This window comes from Haemaphysalis longicornis, unplaced genomic scaffold (assembly GCF_048455015.1).
Source record: "Haemaphysalis longicornis isolate Haplotype H1 unplaced genomic scaffold, Haemaphysalis longicornis Haplotype H1 scaffold_324, whole genome shotgun sequence".
Classification (NCBI taxonomy): Eukaryota; Metazoa; Arthropoda; class Arachnida; order Ixodida; family Ixodidae; genus Haemaphysalis; species Haemaphysalis longicornis.
The window spans coordinates 21,165-48,858 of record NW_027526344.1 but is presented as its reverse complement, the minus strand read 5'-3'; the positions used below and the strand labels follow the sequence as shown (position 1 = coordinate 48,858).

Sequence of the window (27,694 nt, the reverse complement as noted above, 5' to 3'; positions counted from 1 at the left end):
ATGCATCTTTCTTTCTTTGTAGTTGTGTGTGGGTGTGTGTGATCTCTCTTTCGCGAACATTACCGAACCGCGCAAATTCAACTCGTGCATTCGCACTTTCACATTCTTCCGCTCGGGGAAATGCGGGGAATTTTGTTTCTTTAGGGCGCATGTCTGCAACGCCGTGGTATATCCGGCCATCTCGTGCGCAGCCCGAGTACCGACCATCGACGCAGGCTTAGTTGCCAAGTTTAACAGAATGTTCGCGATATTTCTCTGGCGATCGACATATGAGCCTCTGCGCCGCACCAACAGTTTCTAGAGTGGGGAAGCTGGGGGTCTTGGGCTTGCTAACGTGGAGCTTAAATTAAGCTGACAGCCCAGCGAATGACGTTCTTCCGCGATCATCGTCACGGTTTCGTCCGGGCGCCTTACATCTGGCCCCTTGGCCTCCAAGAGCAGCGGAGCTGACAAATGGTGCCCGTACGATTGGCTATTACAGAGAAGCGGCGGGGGCGGTGGCTCTATTCCCGGGACTCTTCCCTTGGGATAACCTAGGCGCAGCGGAACCAAAAAAGCTGTACTGAGATTTGGTGGAGCAGACCCTCCCGCCCCCATGCAGCGCACTACCCCGACAGGCCGGCAAGTACTTATGAACCTGGGATACTCCCCTTTAATGGAAATGGAGAATGCCGAAGAGATTCCACCGGAAATTAGGTCGAAGCTAAAAATTGCTCCCCTGCCAAGAAATATGACCCCTCAGCACCATGAAGGCAGGAGAACAGCCAGGGCACAAACCCTTGAAAGGCTGTACTGTCACTCAAAAACAACAGTATTCACAGACGCAGCGGACTACGCACGTGCAAGTACTAAAACAGCGGTTGTTGCCACCCCCACTGATGTTATTACTAGTGTCACCCTTCGCCAGGCTACCATCCTCGAAGCGGAAGAAGCGGCGCTCGCATTAGCAATAACCCAGACCAAAGCCAAGATTATTATTACAGACTCGCAAGCGGCGTGTCTGAAGTACATAGCCGGAAGGATTTCCACAAAAGCCCTACGGATCCTAGTCCAAAACCCTCCTGAAAGAACAGTCAAAATCATTTGGACGCCTGCCCACTCATCCCTTCGCGGCAATGCAGCGGCTCACGCTCACGCCCGAGATCTTGCTCGCCGGGCACCACAAGAGGACGATGAGAGGACCAGACACTCACTTATTACATACAACGACATCACCCAACACTACATGCTCACACGGCGCACCTTCCCGCTACCGGCAGAAAAATTAACAAAAGAACAACAAGTCACCCTCCGACAACTTCAAACAAATACATTTCCACATCCCACACGGCTACACGCCATTCACCCCACAATATACTACCCCCTGTGCAGGCACTGCGGCAACCCAGCAACGCTTTTCCATATGGTTTGGGCATGCCCTTCAAACCCAGACCTTGCACCAATTCCCAGTCCTACATACGAGCAGAGGGAGAGTGAACTTGCCAGCTCGGACCCAAGTAAGCAGCTCTGGCTCGCTGAAAGGGCGAAGACGGCAGGCCACACCAACGGAGTCCTGGACTGAGGACCCCGCCCACTTACAAGCTCGATCTATCTATCCAATAAAGTTTTCTCCTCCTCCTCACCACCTCGAGGTCGCCTGAGAAGGGACTTCTTCTGGTGTGTGCGGAATTCCAACCTGTTTTGAGGATTTTTTCCCTTCCGCTGGTACACAGGTGTCCTGCCTACTATGGAAAGACAGGAGGAGCGAGGTTTCTCCCTTACTGTTTGGGTCAACTGTCTGATGTGTGGAGGTCGGGAGAGGGCCGAGCATGTTTTTGTGGAGTGCAACATGGCGTTATTTTCTGGGACGAGCTGCAGTGGTCCTTTGACACGCACTGGCAGGTCACCTGGATGATCTTTAGGTTCTTGGATGTGCCTAACTCTACGGCCACGAACATCCTCTGCTTAGTACGGGACCTGTCTCATGAAGGAATCACGATACGCATTGACTGGACACCTGCCCACACGTCTGGAGCTGATGGCATCCGGACGGCGCACAACGCTGCCCGGGGGTGTCTACTAAATCCTCCCGTGGTTCTCGACACCACTCCAGCACAATCTGACCCACCGAGCACATCTGAACAACACTGACAACAAAAACTTCGTCAAGCTAGAGCCCTCAGCCGGCACCGGCTAGCCGAGGCCTGACCCCCTGGTTTCCTCGCCCCATTAAAGACCCTTCCCAGAACAGGAGATGTCTTCACCAACAAAGTATATGCCAACTCGGCCTATACCCCTGATGGGATATCGAAGTGGACGAACCCAAGGCGTCCCTCCTTACTAAGGTGTCCTCACTGTGACAGCAACGAGAAACCCAACCTTTTCCACGTTATTTAGTCATGTGCGGCCTCCTGAGGCGGCCGTGCGCAGTTGCTAGCAAGCGGCACGGTTCCGACGTCGGCGTTAGAGCATGTCGAGTATGTTAGGGTAAACCCCGAAATGTTGTAAAAAATCACAGACTTTGCCCTAAAAAATGGTCTCTATAAGATGGTTTAATGGCTGACCGACTACCCGTTCAAGTTCACCAGTCACAAATGAACACCGGTGCGTATCCATCTTGCCCCACCAACCATAATGTGCCATCAAGAACTATGCCGGACACCCCGTCTCCTCAGGGGAAGGCCAGTGTGTGTGTGTTGCTCCAACGGAACCTCGAGAGACAGCTACAGTGACAGCTACAGTGAAGCTCGAACATTACTTAGTTCTACTACAACAACTTAGTGGCGTCTTTCCCAATCCTCCTTTCCATTCTATACCCACAGGGCTTTATAGCCTCCTCTCTGCAATCAAGTCATTGATTCATTCATTCTTATATTTGCCCTCAAAATGCCCACTCCTTCGTGGCTGCGTCCATGTCATAGGACTCCACACGCTATGGTGGGAGAGTGTTTATGGTGTGGACTGTGCTGATCGCCCTCGTTTGGTAGGGAGACATTTTGTGCAGAAGCCGCAGGGGAAGTGACCGCCCATGACGGGCCTAAATTAAACTCTGAGCTTCGTGATGCACTGGTGCGAGGATCGCGAGCTCTCACGAAGTTCAGTGTAAAGCAGCAGAGGAGATGGGACTCAATTTTTGGTGCTTGAACCGGCAAAGCACTGTAGCCCATTTCTTTCCACCAACGGCTTTGATCCCCGTGCTTCCCATCCCCGTTCCCTTCAAGATGTTCACAAATGACACCACCGCTCATTTGGCAATCTTTTTAGCATAAATCTCACCAGCGCTATGCGGCGTTGCTGGCATTACTCCATCGATTACTTTTCACTGTCCTGGCGTAACATTCTGAGTCTTGTCCCTCATTTTTCTTTAACGCGTGTTTTTTGTTGTCCGTAAAGCTATGTTTTTTGGGCTCCGAAACATCTGCAATCACTCTGTGTGGCTTCATATCTATTTTGTAAACAAAAAAGTGGCTGTTACAAAACAATTACAATCCCTCCCTAAAGAAAGGTGTGAGAAGCGCGAAAGCTTCCTAACATCAAAACTGCGTCGAAAGCGCATCAAAACCTTCGCTGAAAGTGCGTGTAATTTTCGCTGAAAGTGCGTCGAATCGATTGTCAAACCTTAAAAGATCCAAATTCCAAGCGAAGAACGAACCCATGCGGGGATTTTTCGCGCACTAAGTAAACGCATCTACAGGTGATGTAAACGTGGTTTAGGTTGAATAAAGGCAAATTAAGGTTAAGGTTTACATGTATGAAGGTTAGTAACAAGGGGTTAAGAAGTAAGGTACATTAGGAGGGATTAGGTGAAATAAGATCAATTTGGGTCGGTAAAATAGCGGGAGTGCTATGTCAACGGGTGGACGTCGACACAGCAGGTGGAGAGGAAGCCGTCACCATAGTACGGCAGGCTTTCGCCTTGAAACCACGTTCAAACCACATACGTGGTTTATGCGATAAAGGTATACTATTGTACTCCTTCTCCATGATCGATGCGTGTATTGTCTTATCTATAACCGTTCCTTTTTGCGATTTTCACGCAACTGTTTTGACACCATGGAAGCCCCATTTTACGCACGCGCCGCGTGTTCCAGAGATCTTATCAGAGCTTTTCGGTCGACCTACTGGTCTATGCGGAAATGTATTAGTTTTTTGATCGGACGCAATCTGTCCACTAAGAAAGCTTTCGTTTTATGAAAAACCGCTAGTGCCGACGCCCGTGTCATTCCAGGTCACCTTCCAGTAAAGCATATAAGGCTACGCCTTAATACCCAGGAGACCTAAGCAGCCCCGATGACGTCTGAACTGCGGGAACACGTGTCCAATTTCTGAACGAATATGATGTTATTGTGGAGCCGCCATGTTTTCAGTACCGAGAATAGAAATGGCCGCAGCGCCGGCAGTGAGTGTGGCGGTGCACAACGCTGCCGCGCGCAGCCAGAGAAAAATGCTCAACGTGTCCTTATTATGCACTGAACCTTATTTCTTCTCTCATATTTTTGCAGCGCAGGTGGCTACATTTATCGTGTGTTTTTAAAAGTAAAAGTCAATTAAGATTGAGCTTCGTTTGTCCAGCGTATGTGTTTGTGCAAAGTACTCTGAGGATCAAAATGCATATTGTGAAACAAACTTCCAAGCTGTGCTCCACGTCAGTTAGCGGTTATATTGCCCTAAATGTCACTCAGCTATCGGTTGACACAAATCAATACTGCATAGACCATGCGCTGTCTGCCTTATTACGACAGCGTGAACACATGCCATGCAATTGACGCTGTTATCGCTCGTTTGCCTCAATAACGGCATCCAAATAGACCCTGTACTGATTCTTGTTCCTGCCATCATGTAGTTGATTCGATCCCTAGACACCCGTCGCCCTCCATACGAATACCACGATCATATTCTGCATGAAAATCATGTTCAAACCACATATCGCACAACATATTTTTCATACACACAACGCAAATGAATATTTTCTTCTGAGCTAATCAAAAAGTGGCTCGTAAGCATTGCCATGGACCACATAAAAAAAATTTTCTCACATACCTTGATATTCTGTTTGACTTACGACATTGCTTTCGGAGCGAAAAAGCATTTCTTTCCTGGACAGAATTTCTTTGACAGATTCATAGTCGTTCAAAATTACGACGTCCTTGACCCCCATGGGAAATCTGCACAGAAACAAGCGCACACGCTCACACAGGGGCGTTTCCTTGGAGGCGACGACATCACGCTAGAGAAATACAAACCCTTTGAATCGAGATGAAACTTCAGATGTTTCTATGGCTATTTTGCACTCCAAATAGTTTACCATTGTGCGAGTTTTGGGTTTATACGTGCGCCATGATGACAGTCCTGCGTTTTATCGAGTAAGCTTTTTGACGGTCTATATACCGCAGTGCGCGCTAGAACTGGCGAATAAGTTGAGACAGGTCCAAACTCCGTGCTCCAATTTTATCTCAATTCCAATCAGCAGACCCGAGGGCGAGGCAGGCGTCCCCCAGGAACGCCTTGGTGGGGGTCGAGTTGGGAATTCAGCTCCATATTTGCCCTGGAAAAGTGAACTCTAGGTTGGCCGTTCAGGATCCCATATCATAAAGTGAAAGTGAGAGAGTGAAGGAAGATAGTGAAGGAACCAAGAAAGACAAGGAATAGAGAGAGAGAGAGAGAGAGAGAGAGAGAGAGAGAGAGAGAGAGAGAGAGAGAGAGAGAGAGAGAGAGAGAGAGAGAGAGAAAAACTTCATTCGGGATCAGTCGGCGGTGATCCGGTCAGCTCTCGTCCCGGCTGTCTTCCGAAGCGCGAAGATCCAGCGCCTTTTTGATGTGGGTTACCGGAAGGACCTGGTCAGGAAAGGAGGTAGGCTGAGTCCGCCAGGTGGGGCTCAGAAGGATGCGCTGCTTTGTTTCGGGGTGGACTACAGATATTTCGGAAATAATACGAGGGCATTCGCACAGTACGTGGCTGGCATTGGGATAGCCTCCGTAGTAGTTGCAGGGTGGTGGTTCTGTCCCATGAAAGTTAAGGATGTTTAATCTGGCCAGCGTGAGTAGGGTGTGTGTTTGTGCCTGACCAAGTAGTGTGCCTTGCACCTAGTTAGGTCGTGGTGCGGAACAGGAAACTCTCTTCCATTCAGTTTCAACTGTTTAAGTGTTTTCGGATTATGGTAGACCTCCGCATGTCGAATACTTGGTACCCCAATTCTCATCTCGAGTCTGCCCTTTCAATTCCAAGCATTCCCATATGCCCAGGGGTTCATAGATGTCGGCGGTATGTTTAGTGTGCTCATTCAATATAATTGCTGTGTCCTTTGCGATTGTTTTGTGTATAACTTGCCGACATGCTTGCTGCGCGAGTCTGTAAAGATAACTGGCGTAGTCTGTGTGCTTGAACTTTGGGGAGAGTTATCGTTGTGGAACCTGATGACCCATAGCTATAGCTTGTGCCTCCATATCTGATTCTGTGGATAAGCCGTCCATATTCAGCGTAGCTAGAACTGTTGGGTGGAGATTCCGATTCAGGACTGCGACGCTGCGCAGCCTGTTGTCGTCTACGTTCACATCTACATAATATATTGTCTGTCTAAAGTCCACTCCTCCACATGACTTCCTATGGAAGATTGCTCTTTGCCTCCTCCTCTCGTCATTGCTTTGAGGGTCCACGTTCCTAGGCAATAGTGCAACTCTCAGGTTTTGTATTGTCTCAGCAGTACGGGAGATTCTCCAGGTCATGGAAGGGTCGCGGCAAGGCTTACAGTCGCGGTCTAGAATCCACCTGCCCTGTGAGGATGCACGGAGGCATTGAAGCCGGCTTGCAAGATGAACTGTTGTGATTTCGTCTATGGTGTTATAAGTGCCTGTTTTCGGTAACGCCTCATTGTTGGAACTAATCGGTATGCCAAGGAAAACATTAGTGGCTTTTTGAACAAGGTTCTCCAATCAAATTTTTTCTCCTTTAGAAAGGGAGACAGATCGCGCGTAGACTGAGGTAGATGGGGAGTTGAGTGCAGATAATGAAGCTGAGAAGAAAAGGGGGATAGAAAATGTGAAGACGAGAAGGCTTATAGAGAGCAACAAAAAGCGTGTGAGGAGAGAGAGATAAGACATGAGTGATACACAATCAGCTATGTCGCGCAAGCTGCGAAGCAGTTTAATTGGATTTAGTTTTAGTTACCAAGGTTGTGCCCGAAACCACGGTGAGGCGGTTCATTGTAACATGCACGAGCAGCATTGGTTGCTGGCGGGCGCGTCCGAAGTTGCAGCCGGGTCAATATTATTGCCCGTCAAGGTCATGAGAATCACGAAGGCTTTTGCTACCCATTCTGCGATCAGGGGATTCGATTCGGCCCCTGCTAAACGGAATAAGCGCCAGAATGAGCCCACCCAACCCCTTCGGCTAATACATTTTAAGCATTTCATGGTGATGACAGAAAGTGAGTCGAGATATCGTGAATCGACAATACAGTTGAACAACTAGGGTGAAGACATTCACGTCGGATGTCATTATCTTTCAAACATCTACCCCCGCATGTCGGCCTCGTAAGCATGTGGGTACCAATGGCAACGGTGGAACAAGTTCAACGTAATATTTAAGACGCCGTCTGGAAACAAGTCACCGATGTTAAAACAATACGAGCCGTGCGGGATTTGTTTGCGCCGTGCTCTTTCCGCATCCAGAGTGCACAAGACTGCAATGTATTGCGAAAATTTTAAGTACACTCTAGAAGCCCGAACCCAGTTGGCAAAAGGCGATAGACAGCTGACACAGTGCTTCAAGAGTTTAATTACAAGTCAATAACGCGACGTATGACTCTCATATGCCTTTGCCATCATGGGTGGTGCTAGCAGGTAGCTGCAACTTCATTTTATTTTATTTCGATTATGAACGAGTACACCGCAGTGCCTGTCTAATTTCTCAGGCCTGAGGTCGGACGTGTGTGGAGTGGTTCTGAAGCTGTGCATGACAGCAAAAGCACCGTTGCAAATTATACTACATAGATCATGGGTTCAATGTCAGTGCATGTTTAAAACCACAATAATTAAAATCTTTACATGGCGTAGCACGCAATCCTGGCAATTGTTTTTTCGCCATGCAGGCGCAGCTATTTCGGCAAATAACGTTCACGGAGAAAATCAAGGCTGCCTTGCAAGAAACCCACGATGTATTTTTGGATTTCACTCCTGGTATGCATGTAGAGAATGTGCAGAACTGTTCGTTTCTTTCTGGCACTCTTGGCGACGAGACATGGCCTGCACGTCACATCAAGAAGCCAGCTAATCACTGGAGGCCGACTTCACCCCTCTTTCTTTACGCCTTTGAGGATACACAGGGGTCCTCGTTTAGTGGTTAGAGCAGATGTTTGAATGGAGAAATTTATGCTTAGTGTCGAAGCGCGGCTCTCGAGGCAGTTATAGCTGATTACTGTGGTTGTCGTCGAAAAGGAGGCTGGCGCGTGTTTGCCGAATCCGTAAGGAGGAAAGCTGCAATAGTATTTTGTCATTTCGCTTCCAAAAGCCCTTGACGGGTTTACTAGGATAGCGGAGAGCTCGACTTCATGGTCGTCATGTTTCAGAGACATCTCGTTTCAAGAACTGATAACGCACTAGAACGCCGCGCGCTTCACCCTTGGTGGTCTGTGGTAAAGTGGCTACAGGAGTGGCCGGAAAACACCAGCAGGCGCAAGCGCCGCGGAGGCGTCCTGTTGTTGACACACTTGCTCAACTCCTCACTCTCTAGAAGCCTGATCGCGTAGCGATGCGGTGTCTTTTGCGCAACAGCACAGGAAATATTGATGCCCTCCGAACCGTTTGTTATGTATGAGGGTTTGTATTGATACAGCACATCTCGTTTGAGTGTGCGTTTTCCCAATATTTTTTTCAATAACACCTTCATAGGTTTTTACATAAAACCAAATCCTTGCCTCTTCACTGATATTGTGACCTTACTGGAATAAAAGTACCTGTCATCAGTTTATGATAGGAAGCAGGCTTATTTTTTCGTGATATTTTTTTCATGTGGTAACATAAGAATAAGCGATTTCCTCACCTGTGCAGTGTTGAAACTTACTAAGGAGCTAGAGCCCGGCGATGAACAAGTGCTTGCAAAAAATATTTATTTATGTATTTATTAATTTATTTATTGATTGATTGTGAGCCTTTTTCAGGCCCATACAGGAATAGGCATTGAAAAGAAAATACAAAAGTGCCGTGCGAAAATCGTCAGAGCGTACACGTGAGAAACATACACGGTTGTACAACTAAATGCAACAAAGGAGGAGAAACACACATAATGTAGAATGTTAACGGAAGGACGTAAATATTTAAATATTACAAGCGCTCTGCAGGAAATGCACCTGGTATAGTTTTTCGTAAAGCTAAGGGCCAAAAAGACCACCAGAAATGTCGACGTCTATCAACGTAGTCTTTTTGCAAGCGCTAGAATAAAGGAGCGGAATCGGCTTGTTCGGTCTCTAACAAAAACACGTCAACATGTAATAGGATTATATCTACCGCAATGAAAATGCATTTAAGTGATAAACAGTGGTTTACATCACTTAAGCAGTGATCTTTTCGGCTCTGTGCTCGGAACGCGTTTTTCAAGTTCCCACGCTACGAGATCGCCAACCAGCACTACGATCCATCGCCGGAACATCTCAAGCATCGTCGGTGAGCACCCCAGTCTTCTTTTGAGGTCATGCAGTTGTTTCGTGGGACCCCGATGAGCGGTTAGGCTTAGAACCCGTTCGGGCTCAGTATACTTCGCCTAGCACGCTTTCCCCTACAAATCTGGACTCTGGACAGGACCTCTTGACGACTATAATATGGCTTCCGGGCACTCTCCTACGCTTCGCTCTACATCTCGAGGCTTCGTTGTAGCCGGCGACAGCGCTCTGCTTTCTCGCGAACAAGAATATTTACCAGTAGACAATCCCCTTGATACTCATCATCAGCTGGAGGGGGACAATTCCCCGCGGGGACAAGCCTCAGCTGGTACCAGTGGCGGTGGAAGTTCTACGGTATCTTCAACACACCTTTTGGAGGGATTATCCACAGAAAAAGAGGAAGATACCTGTCTAGTATGTGACAAAGGGAAGCCACTAATTAATATTCTCAGCGACAGTAAGCACAAAGTGCTATGTCCCTCGCGTGAAAGAATCATGGAAGTGTTCTTTGACATTCAGGCCAGGCAATGTTCATGGCGTTTCGCACAAAGCTTTCTCGTGCCGAGGGAACAATTGACGAACTTCGTTCGCAGCTAGCTGAGTGCCGAGGGTGTGAAGCCACCCAACAACCTTTTACGCCACGGCGGTCCTATGTGAACGCTGTTAGACACCACCAGAGTGTCTTGCGTGGCTCTCAGGGTCCCATCGCTTTCTCCTCCTTAGCCTACGCAACAACGCCCAGATAACGCAGTGAGCTTCGCCTCGGATCCGAATCATGTACTGCACATTACTCCGTTGCTTCCCTCTCTGTTCATCCCGGCCCCGAAACTATCACATTGTTAAAAGCGACTTTTAGAAATGATCCATCACGAATTGGCGTCAAACAGGGGAAACTTATAACCGTTCAGGGCTCACTGTGATATCTGCAAACCGCGCATCTATTGGTAATTTGGAAAAAAGCCATTGAAGGAAATGTACCATTGAAAGATGCAATCAAAGTCACCCGGCCCAGAAGATAGACTTCAAACACAGGACTTATTTCAAAGACCAGACGGGCAACAACGTACATATCGTGGACGTTTCGCCTTCTGTGTGCAACATCTTGAAAAAAAGGACCGTCTATTGGTTGGATGGACGTCATGTCCAATAAACGAAAATTTTTACGTGGCAGCGTGCAGCCGCTGCTGTACTTATGGTCACGTATCGGCACTATGCAATTCCGGAAGTGTATGCTGCACATACTCCGCTGAAAAGCACGCCGCTGTAGATTGCACTGGCTGACAAGGAAAGGGTTGTTTGCACGAAGAGTCGCGCAGCAGGGCGTCGTTCAGATCATGTCTTCAATGCGCCTTGCTGCTACACTGTAGAATCAAGGGTCTCACTCATGCGTCAAAAAAAAAAAAAAACCGTTTACGAATGCACCCAGGCACCTTTCTCTTCCTCCGTTGTCTCTGCATAAAAAAACTTTTCGTTTCCGGCTAACTGTAAAAAAATAATCAAATGACGTTCTTAAAATTTATTCAGGCAAATTTGGATCACACCCGTGCAGCTACTTCTCACCTTGTTGATTTCATCGAAGCGGAGCACATTGATATGGCTATTGTGTCTGACCCTTACGCGCGTGGATAAACAGTGCACGGAGTGCCGCCCAATTGGCTCTGTTTCTATAACTCAGCCACCCCACGTTGTATGGTTTTCATACCTAAGAGCAGATTCGACGTATTCCCGTTGGCAGTGTCTCCCATTTATCGTGGCTCTCCGACTTCAGCACCAGGAGTTCACCTTGCTACTACAGTCAGACCCGGCTATAACGAACCGGGATAGAGCGAATTATGCTATATATCGAACAAAAATATTTCAGTTACGGAAATACATGGGAAACATATTCCTTATAACGAAGTGCACATCCGATATATCGAACTCCGCGCGCCTAGAATGACCGCCGAAATGCATGGTCTCGGAGTGGCGATTGAGATGTGGATTGGCCGCGACCACGGAGCAAGAGCCGCGACTGGGACATTGCGCCTTGCACGGAGCGACGTGACGGCCGACACTTTCCGTAACTATTTCCGACGCGTGGGACTTACGACGGAACCCGCCCAGTCAGCGAGTCCGGACCAAGACAGCAGCATCGGTGAACTGTGGGAAGAGCTCGCCAACGTTGCCGATTATGTCGCGAGTGAAAGCCGTCCGATGCTTATAGTGAAGCGCTTTGGGCAGTCGATGTGCTCCGCCAATGCTTCTTCGATTTTGGAGAACGCAGACTCGTACTGCTGCAAACAATGTTTCGTGTAGAGAATGCTATGCTAGTTGTAGCCGCCACAACGAAAGTGAAAACAAAAATCATTGCTTTTTTTTTGCAAAATAGGCAGTTAAGGCGGAAAGAAGCTGTAGCGGCAAGCCACAGTGCCAGCGGCAGCAGCGTGACGCAGGTCCACGGGCGCGCTCACCCGCCGGAGGGCTCGCGCGCCCCTGGCATCAGTAGTTAGAGACCCCACGGCGTTCGGGATAAACCGGCCTTGCTACGTGGTCTGGTCGTCTCTGTTTCAACGCCTCCGTGGCATGCGCTCTACAGTTGGTGACCCGGACGTGATATCCCTCCCAGCGAAGTTGTAGAGCCATGTCCAGCAACGACCAGAACCAGCGAGCACCGCAAGCAGCCGGCAACGAGATCGCCGCCCTGGCTATCCACTTGCCGCCGTATTGGGAACACAACCCGACCATCTGGTTCCTCCAGGCCGAGTCACAGTTCGCGCTGTCTGGCATCACCTCCCAAGAACGCAAGTTCCACTACGTCGTGAGAGCTCTGCCAGCGACTGCTGCGGAAGAGGTTGCGAACATTCTTGCCTCCTTCATACGCAACCCACCTGCAACGGCCTACGACCAGCTCAAAGCAGCGCTACTCGAACGCACAGCACCATCTGAGCGCACGTGCCTACAGCAGCTACTTTACACCGAAGAGCTTGGCGACCGCAGACCGAGCCAACTCCTGCGGCGCATGACCCAACTCCTCGGCTCACGTGCCCAAGCCATGGACGGCGCATTGCTGAGCGAGCTCTTTCTGCAGCGCCTGCCTGCGAACGTGCAAATGGCCCTCGCAACAGCGTCAACCATGGATCTCCCTTCGCTCGCGTCCCTGGCCGACAAGGTAATGGAAATAGCCATCACAGCTTCACCTATTGCTGCTGTGACCGCGACGCCAGCATCACCTGCCCCTCGCACGACGCCAGCTCCTGCCGACGAAGGTGCGTCTGCGTCGCCTGCCAGTGTCGATCACCTGTGCGAACGACTGGAGCAACTCGTTGTCGCGGCGACGAGGCGAAACAGCTCAACACATTCTGCTCGCCCGTCACGCGGACGCGACCGCTCATCTTCCCGACGCCGTGATGCCGTTCGTGGACGCAGCCCTACATCAGCCCCCGGTGTATGCGTCTACCACCGCCGTGTTACGTCAGGAGAACGCGGCGTTGAAACGCGAAAATAATGCCTTAAGACAGCAGATGAACTATCGACCTGTGGAACCTTCACAAAATAGCCCTGATACTGAAAATGATAACGGAACTCCCCTCGAACCACCGCCAAAACGAAAAGCAGTCTCGGCCGACGCCACTCCTACAACTATTTCCCCCATTTCGGAAGAACGACTTGCATCCATCGAAAATGCATGCAGAAATGCACTGGCTGAACAAAAAGAGGAATATATTAATCTTCATCAAATCCTCTTAACTAACCAATCCACTATGCAAGCTAACATTGAAGCGCTACGTGCTGAAATGCATAACTTCATACAAGGACTGGTAGCCAGCAATACTGCCCCAATCCTTGCGCAAAATATTCCCATCCCACCTTTCAATCCCGCCAATGGACAAGCGTCATAAGCCAATTAAAGTCTGGCAGTGGAATTGCAGGGGCTTTATGCGAAAACGCCCCAACCTGGAGATGCTTCTTTCAACGGAATCAGAAACACCTTCAATTATAGCCTTACAGGAACCTGGCCTCAAGGTAAAACTCACAGGGTACCAAACATTTCAGTCTAGCAATAATCCGTATACAGCTACGCTAGTGCAACGAAACATCCCCGCGGAACGTCAGCAATTCGATAGCATCGACATACCTCATGATTTTGTCGTATTATATCCTCCAAAACGCGCTGCCTCCCGACTTTATATACTGAATGTGTATAGCAGCCCTCGAGAACACGCCCACAGCTTTACTCAACTATTCGCTCTTGCCTCACGAGCCGCGCAACAGCACCCACTAGTTGTGCTAGGTGATTTCAATGCCCCTCACACGGCGTGGGGCTACAGCCAATCCACACGAAAAGGCCGCCTCTTATGGGAATTGGTACAGTCTCAACGGCTCACTGTTGAGTCAGATCCTTCAATCCCCACGCGGATAGGTAATAGTGCACAAAAGGACACTTCGCCAGACCTCTCTTTTACACGCCGGATAGATGTGGCAAAATGGAGCTGCACGACCCACACTTTGGGCAGCGACCACTTTATCATTCAACTTGACATTCAGTTTGCTTCCACGTTAACACCACGCCTTCGACAACAATATCTCACCGATTGGGACGCCTTCAGACGTGCTTGCGAGCAGAACTCTCCCCCCGAGGTCAATGCCGCTACACTTCAGGAGTGGGTTAACGAACTGATAGACACAAAACGGCAGTACGATCAGCTAATAGACCCAGATATTCCCGCTGAAACGGTGGACACTCGCCTACAGCACCTGTGGGACGCGTACAAAAGCTTACAGCGCAGATGGAGGCACCAGAAACATAATAGACGCCTTCGCCTTAAGCTAGCAAACGTTGGTATAGCAATAGAAGCATACACAGCCGAGTTGACCCGCGCACAATGGGGGCAGTTTTGTGACCAGATGAAAGGCAACCTTGGCATGCGTCGCACTTGGGCCATATTGCGCCATATGCTCGATCCCGGTCACTCCCGAACAGCCAACAACCATCGCCTCACAAAAATAATCCAGACATTCCCTGGAACTAACCAAGAACTTCTAGAACGCCTCCAAGCACTATACATAGCCCAGGGGAGCACGATATCGCTTCCGCCTTATCAAGGAACGGACAACGAGGAGCTCGATAAAGATATAACCGAAGCCGAGGTCAGAGCGGCACTCCTTACCATCCGGCCTGGGTCAGCACCAGGTCTGGATGGCGTAACAAACAAACTGCTCCGCAACCTTGATGACAACTCCATCACAGTATTGACCCAATACTATAATTACTACTGGACCAATGGAATCCTACCTCCTACGTGGAAACACGCCAAAATTTCCCTAATACCTAAGCCTGGAAAACCGCTCAGCCTTGAACACCTTCGTCCAATTTCTATTACGTCATGTATGGGAAAAGTCTTGGAGCACGTTGTCCACGCGCGTCTGGTAAAATATATTGATCGAACCGGGGCATTTCCGCATACTATGATAGGATTCCGGCATGGGTTATCTACCCAAGACATACTTCTACAACTACAACACGAGGTCATCACACCTCCCTCCAAAGTGGACGCGGCAGCCATTCTTGCACTTGATCTCAAAAAAGCTTTCGACCGAGTATCCCATACAACCATACTCCAAAATTTAGAATCAATAGCTCCAGGCCAACGCACGTACAACTATGTAAAGAACTTCTTAACCGCCCGCACTGCAGTGCTACAAATTGGGGATATTGTAACCGACACCATACCCCTTCCTTCAATAGGCACTCCTCAAGGGGCTGTACTCTCCCCCCTGCTTTTTAACTTGGCCCTGCTCAATCTTTCTCAGCAGCTTGCTCGGATTCCTCATCTTCAGCATAGTATTTATGCTGATGACATAACCCTTTGGACGTCGGGAGGCAGCGACGCACAAATAGAAGATGTTCTTCAAACCGGGGCTGACATAGTAATTGCAGAAGCCACTAAGGCAGGCCTTGAATGCTCCCCAGAAAAGTCCGAACTTCTTGTACTTCCAGCGAAACGAACTTCTCCGTCAAACACCTCAATAAAAATCCATATGAGCCACACAAACGTACCGTCAGTACCGAGCATAAAAATCCTAGGGCTCACTATACAGAGTAACCGAGCCAACACTTGTTACATAGCACAACTAACTTCTCAGGTCAACCAAACGATAGGCCTCATACGCCGCATTACTGTCCGCAACAAGGGGCTAAAAGAGGCCGAGCGAATGCAGCTAATTCAAGCTTTTGTAATTAGCCGCATTACTTACTCCTTGCCATATCTTAATCCCTCTCCATGTGAATTATCTAAAATCAATTGTCTGATTCGGAAAATTTATAAAACTGCTCTCCAGATACCTCAAAGTACTTCCACTGCCCGACTGGAACAGCTCGGGGTCTATAATACCGCGGAAGAGCTAATCGAAGCTCACCTGCTTAGCCAGTACTCTCGCCTGTCGGAAACACCTACCGGCCGACACATTATGAACAGGATAGGCATCAAAGCCCCAATAATAAGTGACGCGCGTGTCCCCATTCCCCAAGAAATTCATGGATTTCTACGTGTGCGCCCACTCCCGCGCAATATGCACCCAGTGCACAATCAGAAGCGGAGAGAAGAGCGTGCACGGGCATTGGCTAAAAAGTACCCCATCAGGCCAAATACGGTATATGTAGACGCTGCTAGTTACAGACATCACGAAGCATATGCAGTGACGGCTATATATGACCCCATGGCACCCCCCCTCAATTCTCTCACCATACGTACGCGCCACGCGTCATCGGCGGAAGAGGCGGCTATTGCGCTGGCTATATCACATCGGCCGACCCCGGCAATTATAATTTCTGATTCGAAAACGGCCATCAAAAATTTTGCCAAGGGGAATATTTCTCCCCTGGCGCTCAAAATTCTCCTTCAAAATCCTCCAACCTCCCAGGTGGAGCTGATCTGGACTCCTGCCCACACAGGGCTGGGGGGCAATGAAGCGGTCCACACAGCAGCTCGAGAGCTTACCATCCGAGCAGGACCTACTCTTGTCCCCCTCCATGGAGCCCAGTCGGCTCGCGACAGCCTATTGAGCTTCCACGATGTCACTGCGCATTACCGCCTCACCCGCCGTCGATACCCGCCTGCTCACCCGGAACTGACTAACGCCGAGGAGCGACTCTGGCGCCTCATGCAAACTAACACTTTGTCATGTCGAGCCAGGCTGAATTTAATTTACCCTACTGTGTACCCCTCACCCAATTGCCCTGCATGTGGTGCACACGAGACCATCACACATCTTATGTGGAATTGCCCCAAAGACCCTTTTCCCTTAATACCCACTGGCGAGCACTGGGAGGAGGCGCTGGGCAGTACCACCGGACAAAAGTTTCTCGTCGGCACGGGAGCGCAAGTCAGCGTCTTGCCAGCTTCACGCCACGACCGCAACTCCAGCGCAGTCTTCTACCTCCAGGCAGTGAACGGCACGCGCATTCCCGTGTTCGCGCAGCGATCCCTGAATTTGAACCTGGGTCTTCGCAGAACTTTTCGGTGGATTTTTGCGGTCGCGGACGTTCGCTCTGCCATCCTTGGGGCTGACTTTCTTACCAAACATGGCCTCCTAGTCGACGTCAAGCGACGGCGACTTCTCGACTCCACGACCCTCCTCTCAGTTCAAGACGTCGTAGCGACAGCAGCTGCTGACATAGCGCCTTCCTTCGCTACAGTTGCTGAAGAACCGTTTGCCGCCCTGCTAAAAGGAATTCTCCACCGTCACGTCACCACCCGACTGGACTCAGCCCGTGACTCATGACGTCCGTCATCATATCACCACTGTCCGCCCGTTTTCTTTCGTCCGCGGCGTCTCGCTCCCGACAGACTCAAGATCGCCCGTGCAGAGTTCCAGCACATGCTGGAACTTGGCATCGTCCGACCTTCTTCCAGCCGCTACGCATCACCCTTGCACATGGTACCCAAGAAGAACGGTGACTGGCGACCTTGTGGCGACTACCGATTCTTGAACCTCTCCACCATCCCAGATCAGTACCCCCTTCCCAACATACAAGATTTCACCGCCAGTCTGCAGGGTGCCACCATATTTTCAAAAATCGACCTTGTAAGGGCGTACCACCAGATTCCCGTCGCTGAGGAGGACATATACAAGACGGCCATCACAACACCTTTCGGCCTTTTCGAGTTCCTCCGAATGCCGTTCGGCCTCAGGAACGCTGCCCAAACGTTTCAGCGTTTCATCGATACAGTGACGCGCGGACTGCCCTTCGTCTATGTTTACGTGGACGATCTGCTGGTAGCAAGTACGTCCCTAGAGGAGCATCTTCACCATCTCCGCATTCTCCTCGAACGCTTAGCTGCCCATGGCGTTGTCATCAACGCAACGAAGAGCGAGTTCGGTGTTCCCGCCCTCGACTTTCTGGGACATCGACTGGATGCGACAGGCATTCGGCCCCTCTCCAACAAGGTCCAGGCCATTCTTGACTTCCCAACTCCAACGTCGGTCACCAAGCTTCGCCAGTTCCTGGGTCTGGTAAACTTCTACCGTCGCTTTATCAGGAACTGTACCACTCTACTTGAGCCTCTCGACCGCCTGCTTTCCGGGAAGCGTTCTACCACTGAATTGGACTGGAACGCCAGTGCTGAGGCAGCCTTTCATGCCATCAAACGTGCGCTGGCAAACGCCGCTCTCCTCGCTCACCCAAATACAGGACGTCCACTCGCGCTGATGACGGACGCCTCGAGTTCTGCTGTGGGAGCTGTCCTTCAACAGCACGTAAATGGCGCGTGGCAGCCCTTGGCCTTCTTCTCAAAACGTCTAACCCCACCGCAGACCCGGTACAGTGTCTTCGGGCGTGAACTTTTGGCAATGTATCTGGCTGTGTACCACTTCCGACATATTCTTGAGGGTCGTCAGTTCACCATCTTCACTGACCACAAACCCTTGACGTACGCCATCAGCCGGCCCGACACCCATTACACGCCACGAGAAGTGCGGCAGCTTGCCTACCTGTCCGAGTACACGACGGATATCAAGCATGTCAGTGGCGTTGACAACACAGCTGCGGATGTTCTAAGCCGCGTGGACGCCATTGCCTCCACTTCGCCGCTTTTAATTGCACCCGACCTCCACCGGCTGGCTGCTGACCAAGCAGACAACACGGAGCTACTGCGTCTTCGCACATCCCCAACTGCGCTCCAGCTCGAAGACGTGACACTCGACGGACAGCAGATCGTTTGCGACTTGTCGACCGGAAAGCCACGACCATTCGTACCCAAAGCCTGCCGTCGCGAGCTTTTCGATGCCCTGCACAACATGGCCCATCCTGGGATTCGAGCCACGCAGAAACTCATCGCGGTTCGTTTTGTCTGGCCTCGAATGAACGCTGATGTTCGCGACTGGGTCCGCGCGTGTGCACCATGGCAACGCGCAAAGGTTCACCGGTGTCCAGTTCCGCCGGCAAAGACGTTCCTACAACCTGATGAGCGCTTCGCCGTCGTGCACATTGACCTCGTCGGTCCCTTGCCCCCTTGCCAAGGCTACCGCTACCTACTGACTTGTGTGGACCGATTCACACGCTGGCCTGAAGCCACACCGCTACCCGACATCTCCGCACCCACGGTAGCGTCAGCATTCGTGTCGACGTGGGTAGCGCGCTTCGGATGCCCATCATCCATCGTCACCGACCGCGGACGGCAGTTCGAGTCTGCTTTGTTCGCCGAGCTCCTTCACCTCCTCGGCACGACTCGTTTGCGCACGGCAGCGTACCGGCCACAAACAAATGGACTCGTCGAACGCTTTCACCGCCAACTTAAGGCCGCGCTCACAGCACACGACTGCCCAACACAGTGGGTCCAGCGCTTGCCCCTCACACTTCTGGGCATACGCACCGCCTTCAAAACTGATCTGACGTGTTCTTCGGCTGAACTTGTTTTTGGAACCCAGCTTCGACTACCAGCCGACCCGTTCGAGGTACCGTCTCAAGCATCTTCCGCCGCGGACTACGTGAAATCGCTGAGATTGATCCTCGCTGACCTCCGACCGCAGCCTACACGGGAACGAAAACCCAGAGGACCTTATGTGCTTCCGGACCTTGAACAGGCAACACATGTGTTTGTGCGGTACGGACCCGTGCGCCGCCCATTGCAACCACACTACGTTGGCCCTTTCCCTGTAGTAGAACGACACTCGTCAACATATGTCATCGACATCAATGGCTCTCACGACAACATAGCCCTAGAGCGCCTGAAGCCGGCATACGTCACCGCCGCCGACATCAACCCTACGAGTCCTCCCACTGTGGCTGCACACCACCGTGACCATCATGTACGTTGGGGCCATCAGAGCGTCACACCAGCTCCTCTCTTGGGGGGGGGGGAGCCCTGTAGCGGCAAGCCACAGTGCCAGAGGCAGCAGCGTGACGCAGGCCCACGGGCGCGCTCACCCGCCGGAGGGCTCGCGCGCCCCTGGCATCAGTAGTTAGAGACCCCACGGCGTTCGGGATAAACCGGCCTTGCTACGTGGTCTGGTCGTCTCTGTTTCAACGCCTCCGTGGCATGCGCTCTACAAAGCTTTATTAATTGCAATAAATGGATTATTTTGGGTATGGTTAATGGCTACTTTATTGTGTTCGTTTCTGCATGCGGGGATGGTGGAGTTGAGGAGGGGGGGGGCTACCGCGCAATGCGAACTCGTTGCAATAAGCTCGTTATAGGCGGGTTTGGCTATATCGAACTATTGAATATATCGAACAAATCGCGGTGCATATTGCAGTTCGCTATAAACGGGTTGGACTGTAATAGCCGTTTACGCGGCTCCATCTGTACCTCTTCACTTAACGTTGTCCGGTATTGAAGACGTCCTTCAGCGCCACCGAGTACCGAACTTGTTGCTGGCGGGTGATTTTAATGCCAGGAATCCTCTTTGGGGTGGCCGCTTTCTAAACTCTCGTGGCATTCAACTTGCTCATTTCATTCATGGGGTGCAACTTCGAATATTAAACGACCCCATGCCAATAGACACAATTCAGAATGCATATTCAGAGTCTTGCATTGATCTTATCCTCGTTTCCGCATCAATCTGGGATGGCAACTTCTTGTGGGAAGTTCGATACACACCAACTATATCCGATCATAAATATGTGGTATTTGGTCCCCGAATTATGCAATTACCGCAGAAAAAACGCCTAAGCAAGGCCGCATTACACCTGGTTGAACAATTAGCAAGTGATGACTGGATTGAAGGTTTCCCTCATCAAGATTTTGCTACACCAAGCTCCCTCAACTCGTCATCGGACAGATTTTACTCCAAGCTGGACTGTCTCAAAAGAAAGTTTGAGCGGCTTTTGAAGCAGCCCAAAGGAAACATGTGGTGGAGTGACGCCATTGCGAGAGAAAGATCAGCCGTACGAGTGTTGCACCGCCGGTACCAGCAATGTCGCGACTCCTTTTTACAAGTGAATTATAAATTTACTATCGGCAACTTGCTGCTTACAGGGAAAATATTCAGCTTGCAAAAGACAAGGCTGTGCGACAGGCGTGCTCTAGAGCGTCCGGCAAGAACATTTTTGGACCACCTTTTAATGTGGCGTTTCACCAGCTTACAGCGCCCTCTGTTTTACCTTCACTACATTGGATGGACGACTCTTCGACAGCATCCACAATACAGTCGGCGGATCTGCTTATGCAGACGCACTTTCCTTTTGATGAACGTGATGATACCCTGGCCCACATGGCAATGAGAACCATAGTGCTTCAACTCCATACCCCACGGAAGAACAAGATGATGCATTCACGCTAGAAGAACTGCAATTGGCCTCTAGAAATCTAAATGCTAATGCAGCGCCAGGTCTCAACGGTGTCACAACTCCCATGGTTCGTCTTTTCGGTCATCATATTTCTAATTTTGTACTGTGTCTTTTCAACTCTTGTCTTGTGATTGGCCACTGTCCCCCTCACTGGAAACAAGCACGTGTCACCTTTCTGTTAAAACCAGGACGCTCACCCACTGCACCTACTTCGTACCGGACAATATGCATGACATCTATGATTGACAAGTTTTTGTAAAGAATGTTAAATGGCCGCTTATATTATTTCCTGCAACGATCTCGCCTACTTCACCCACAGCAATATGGTTTCACTACCGGTTAAAGCACAACGTCTGCCTTATTTGCTTTACGCAATCGACTGCCGCAACATAAAGACAGTGGGGGATTTTCACTCGTAATATAGCATCGTAATATACCATTTGATAGCATCTGGCGTCCCCGACTATTATATTTTTCCAATCTCATCATTGTCCCCGCAGCATCTACCAGCTGCTGAAATCGTTTTTAAAGGGTCGCACTGTCTGCTTTGACACATTTTTAGGAAGCGCTACCCATGCCACTTCAAAAGTCTCTCCTCAGGGCTCTCCTATCAGCCCACTTTTGTGGAACGCATATGTGTATGATATGCTTTGCCTGCACATGCCCCAAGATGCATACATCCAAGCGTATGCGGATGACACCGTGATGATTATTCATGGTCGTACGCGTAGCCAATTGTAGGCGACTGCTGACGTAGCCCTCTCTAGGATAACTGCTTGGGCTGGAGCCGCAAAATCAAAGTTGAACCCCGCTAAATGCTCCTGCTTCCTTGCCTCCAAGGGTGACCGCGTGGCTATTAGGAAACCAACCATCAAGCTCAACGGCGCAGTTATCGAGCAGGTGACGGCAATGAAACTCCTCGGAGTGATTTTCGACAGTCACCTCACACTCGTGGCCCATACAAACCACTTGAAATTCATAGTTGAGAAGATGACAGTGTCACTCATAATATTTTCCCGCATGCATACAAAAGTCAGTCGATCTCATCTGCGTCAGTTACATCACCTGGTGGTCCTTCCCGCAGTCTCATACGCAGCGCCTGCATGGTGGCACATCAACCAACACCATCTACTGAAAGCCCGGGTACACTCGCTGCTAAGATCTTCATTCTTCGCCGTCACCCGGGCGTATACTACGACACGGACCGCCGCCCTCGAAGTCCTTGCCGATGCGCTTCCGCTTCACATCCACCTAGACATCACAGTGCGCATGTTTCGGTTGTTTCATCACCAGCAACCAGTGACCTTCAACATGGCATCGTTTGATCTTTTCGACGTGGACATGTCCATCAAGGTCGACACACATCCTGCGTGACGACTTCGTGTCCGTTACGACCGTCTCACCAGAACGGAAGCAAACCGCAGGCTGCACTTCTCCACTATGCACGCCTTCACAGACGGATAACACACGTCGACTGCATCAGGAGCAGCCTTTGTCATTTTGAATGGGACAGACCATGTGTATGCGGTGAGGCGGTTCCGTCTGGCGTGTCCAACCACGTCGTTTGAAGCCGAGGTGATTGCCATGCAACAACTCATACTCTTTCTCTTGGACGACAGACCTTTCTGCCCCGTCAGTATCTATTCAGACAGTCTTTCGCTTTTATTGGCTCTCAATAACCCATTTAATCAGTCCGCTACCCTACCATTCATCGCCCAAAAAAGAGAATATTTACCTACTCTCAAGTTTACTGCCTGTATCTTTTGGGCTGGTCAAGTTGCCTGCGAGCAACTTTTTACCAAATCGTCCGTCGTACTGTTTTTGTAATCTTTACGAGAAAATAACGTCATTCATTCATTCATCTATATACCACGTGCCAGCTCACTCTGGGGGGGGGGGATGAGCTTGCGGATACTGTCGCCCGCAGTGCTGCCACAAGAGGAGAGGAGGTGCGTGGAAGGTGGTCGAAAACCAGGGTGCGCTCATTACTGATGAAGGTCGGTCGCTTGGTATGGCAGGAGACGTGGAGTACCAACAACTGCGACACTGAATTATACCGCTGGACCCCTAGTGTATTGGACCTTCCTTCCGATTTCCCGCCTTCCAAGAAGCTTGCTCACTTGATAACTGGACACGGCCGACTTCCTCATTACTTTCACCGTCTAAAACTCACGCCAAACTGTCAGTGCTTCTGCGGTGCACCTGCCACTTCGGTTGGGCACTATTTAACGGAATGCCCGAAAACGGCCAGCTACATTCAGAGACTTCGTCGGCTGTCGAGATCACAGTTACAGCCGACGCAGCTTAGTCACCTTTTGGACAGTTCAACAGCCGTGAAGATTCTCATGGACCACGTCGAGGCGTGACGCCTACATGTGTTCAGTGACTTGCATCTGAGCCCTGTTGCGCCCGCCTTGCCCGCCCTTACTTTCCAGCTCTCCATAATGTCGGCGTTGGGGAGGGTTTTTTTTCGGTGTTTTCTTTTATACCTTCACCCCCACTTGCCGCCTTTTAGTTGAGCTGGATAACACTTAGATACGTGCCACCCATTGGCTGCACTTCCGCGATATTGTGTGCCCAAGGTCCTTGTGCTACAGCGTGTGACCTGGTGTCTGTGAGGGTGGATAATGCCGCCTCAGCTCTGACTTAGAGGGTGCTACACACACTTGAGGTAAACTTTTAAAAACTCACAGCTCGAACCGCTCTCTTCTGCTGGTACTGTTCCTGCAAACATTGCACATATTACGTTCATAGTTAACCTTCGCGATACGCTGTGTAAGGGTTTTGTTATCTTTGTTTGTGATCATTTTATTTTTAGTGCTTAATTGTCTATCTGGGGAGTTGGTGTAACGTTATGTGATTGACTTGCTTACTTTGGTGTGCGATCTGTTTGTCTTTTTCTTTTCTTTCCGTGTTTATGGGTTCTCGGGATTACATGTTTACACGTGGCCTTTCATTCAATTTTAAATTCTGCGCATACCATGAGCGGTGTATCGCAAAATGGGCTTTCTAAGAGAGGAACTGGTGCGTTGTGCGCGCTTTTGTGCCGAACTGACTTGAGAACTTTCTTTCTTGTGATTCGTTTTATGTTCCTTCGCGCTTAGTTATCGTTTTAAACTTTGCTTGGACGTCCTGCTGTTACGTACGTCGGGGAATCTTTTTTTTAAATCATCAAATTGGCTTTTTCTTAAAAATGTTTGGTTGGCTTTCCAAACGATGAATGTGAGGCACTGGGTGCCACGGTCGTAGCGAGGGACACCAAGAACTTGGACTTGTTTCTTGTGTAAGGGACGACGCATTATTTCGACAACGTTTTGCAAGCGAGTAGGTGTTAGAACAGCACCACTCCGCCATGTTACTTTTTTTTTGGCGACGACTTGGGGCCTCTGCTGTCTTGTCAGCCAACTTACGGTAGACGTTTCTGGTGCGAGGCGGGCTGCATTTTGCAGTGCCGTGGCTTGGCAGAGCTGCTCGCATCAGCATGCGACAACTCACAGCCGCCCTACCTGCTGTTCTCGTCAACAAGTTAGAAGCGCAGTACAGCGTACACTTAAAACACCATTCGAACTATCCTCTGCGCTCAGTGAGTGCGCCAACGCCCACTCCGGGTGATCAGCGAAGGAGTATCTGTCTCGAGAGCCACGGGTTTATCCGGAGAATGGCTTTCATCACTGTAAGCAACAAAACAGTAATATAGCCCTTTTGAAGCCACCTGAAGAACAACTGCGCCCTCAGATTTAACGATGCTGCCAATGTTCGGAAACATGATATGAAAAAGGTATCTTCCATGAGGCTTTCCGCCAAATAGTAGACGAGATCGCTGAGATGGTGTGTCAAGCAACACAAACCATATATGTAATGGAATTGCACAAATAATCTCGCTGGGTGGAATCATTAGTGCTCGGTAAAATGAGGCTGTGAGATAAGACTACTGCGTGTTCGTTTCGCGAACCTCCACTCCTGTCAGGACATCTGTTGTAATCAAGTCAATAAGGACGAATGGACAAGCATAAAACAGTAAAACAGGGCACGAGGGCAACCGCCAGACACTGTGACGTTATCGCAGGCATCGGTGGGTATGCCAAGTCTGCAGCTTGTGTTATGCGGCAAGTGGAATTTCCAACGCATGACAGCTTCTCGCTTTTTTTCGTATTCTTAATATTTCTTTTTTTCGTGTGCGCAGTCAGGAGTAAACCGACCGCTGTTGTCAAAATGAATTAACTGAAACACTCCAAAGAAGTAAAGAACTCTGCACAAGCAGACAGGGCGAAAGCCTTAGATATCTATGTTTCAAGCACGCGCGTTGGAACGTACAGAAAACCAGGAGGTACAAAAACTAGGAGCGCGTGTCGGGAAAGGGAAACAGCAGCGCAAAATGGGGTGGGCCGCTGCTGAACGTGCACTACAAACCATGTTGAGAGGTGAAGGGACCGACGGTGCCGACGAGCGGAACGAGCTTCGGATGGTGGTGGTATCCACGGGGTTGGTCAAGTAGTTCACAACCAGATGAACAGGAGGTCCAGCTAGACTTTCGCCATCACGTTATTAGAAACCTCTAGGCAACCATAGTGATTTTCTCGGGCAGATATCTCGCCTCTTTTAAGCAGACACCGCTCTTATTTGGCTTATATGTATCCGGTCTGATTCGTTTTCGCGATAAAAATTTTAGTTTCGTTATTAATTAAAAGAAAGCTGCTACACTCGCTAGAGTTGTTTTGAATGAAATGTGTCCAATATTTCCCTTGCGGTATACGACGTCGGCATGAACAACTGTGCTATGGTCGTTCAATTTATTTAATCTAATCTGGCTTTGTCCCGCCGTCAACCGAGGCTGTGCGCAGCTTTTAGCCATTGACCGGTACCTATATCCGAATCCGAACACATACGCCGGGTGCGCGAAGATCCACCAACACTTGAAATGATGACTGAATATGCTCTTGAGAATGGTCTCTTCAAAATGGTGTAGTAGCTTGTCCGACTCCCCAAGAGTGCACCACACACGCTCCATCTGCTCGGTTTATGTGCGAAAAGTGAGAAGAAAAAAAGTGAGGGAACTGTGAACCCCATGTGAACAGCGAGCCTTTGCATGGATATGCAGAGAACTGTGTGAACAGGGAGCATCGGCTGAACTGCTCTTTCCCCTACCTTTTTAGACTCTCCCCCGAGGGCATCTGGCCTCCTTACCTCAATAAAGCATTATTCTCTCTTTCGTGCGCTGTCCGACTGCATTCTTTGCCCCAAATTTTCTGACTTCATTCTTCTATGAAGAGATAATCATCCACTCCTCGCACTTGCACGCTATTTTTACTAACTGTATTACCATAATAAGCTCTCGGTGTAATTCCTACAAGAATCAGCAGTAGTTGTAGCAAGAAGTGGGCTCATCAGATGCTCGGTGCAGCACGGGACCGAAGGACGCTCATCGCATATTTAAGTACTTCGGCCCTGTGCGTACATTCCGCGCAAGCGTTGAGCTCTCTTGCCAATATGAAGCCTACGATAGGACTCGATTGTTGTTTTCGTCTCACCTTATAACAGGGCCGTACACTTTTGCCAGTTCCATGCATCTCTTGTGGTCAAACACCTGTGTTCGGTGGAGCAGGTGGCCAATGATGGGCAGCCCTTTAGGCCCCGGAGGCAATCGCTTGCCTTCGGGAAGCTTGCGCTTTCGTAGCCACAGCGTCAGAGCAATGACCGCTATAGCCACGCACAAGAGCCGCGGGTCTATATCATATCTCGCCTGAAAGAGATGGAGAAGTTAAATTTTAGTGTGAGCATTGTAGAGTATAAATGACCCTGAACTGCTTAAAATGCAAATACTTGTAACATAGAAATAGTCGTAATTCTGGCATGTATAAAACACCGTGTATCTTTCTCGCAAGCACGCCAAGGGAAAAAATATAAATTCAGAATGTTCACTCTCTAGAGTTAGCAGGCATGGAAAAAAATGGCCGCGTATGTGCTTGCTTCTCTGGGAACGCCATTTAAGCCTGGTAGCCTTCTGCCCTTCGTGCTACGCCACAACATCTAGTCTTTTCCACAATGAGACCACACGTTGCTCCCATCCCCTCTTACACCTCTCAGAATGAATGCGATAGGTGTGTGCTGCATTCAATACAATTTTCCGTCGTTCGGCCGGCTCTGCCGTCATCTGTTGGCCCCTTTTGTTTCTGTCAGACGAGATCCGCGAGAGCAGGAATTTTGTGTTTGCGTTTGTCTTCATTTTTTGACGCACAAGTTGATTTTGTTATTTCAAATCGAGAGGATCCCTCCAACTTGTTTTCTTATTTAAAAG

General features: G+C 49.8%; 1 protein-coding gene across 1 annotated transcript in view; it reads right to left on the bottom strand.

Moving 5' to 3' along the window:
• LOC144177842 (cytochrome P450 2H2-like) overlaps window positions 1–27,161 on the bottom strand; it is a 45,122-nt gene extending 17,961 nt beyond the window's left edge. The window contains exons 1-2 of the mRNA XM_077705426.1: window positions 26,928–27,161; window positions 5,020–5,144 (exon numbers count right to left, since the gene is read on the bottom strand). Coding sequence (XP_077561552.1) covers window positions 5,020–5,144; window positions 26,928–26,962 — 160 coding nt within the window. The 5' untranslated portion in view covers window positions 26,963–27,161. The remainder of the gene's footprint in view (window positions 1–5,019; window positions 5,145–26,927) is intronic.
• Window positions 27,162–27,694: the final 533 nt, after the last annotated feature.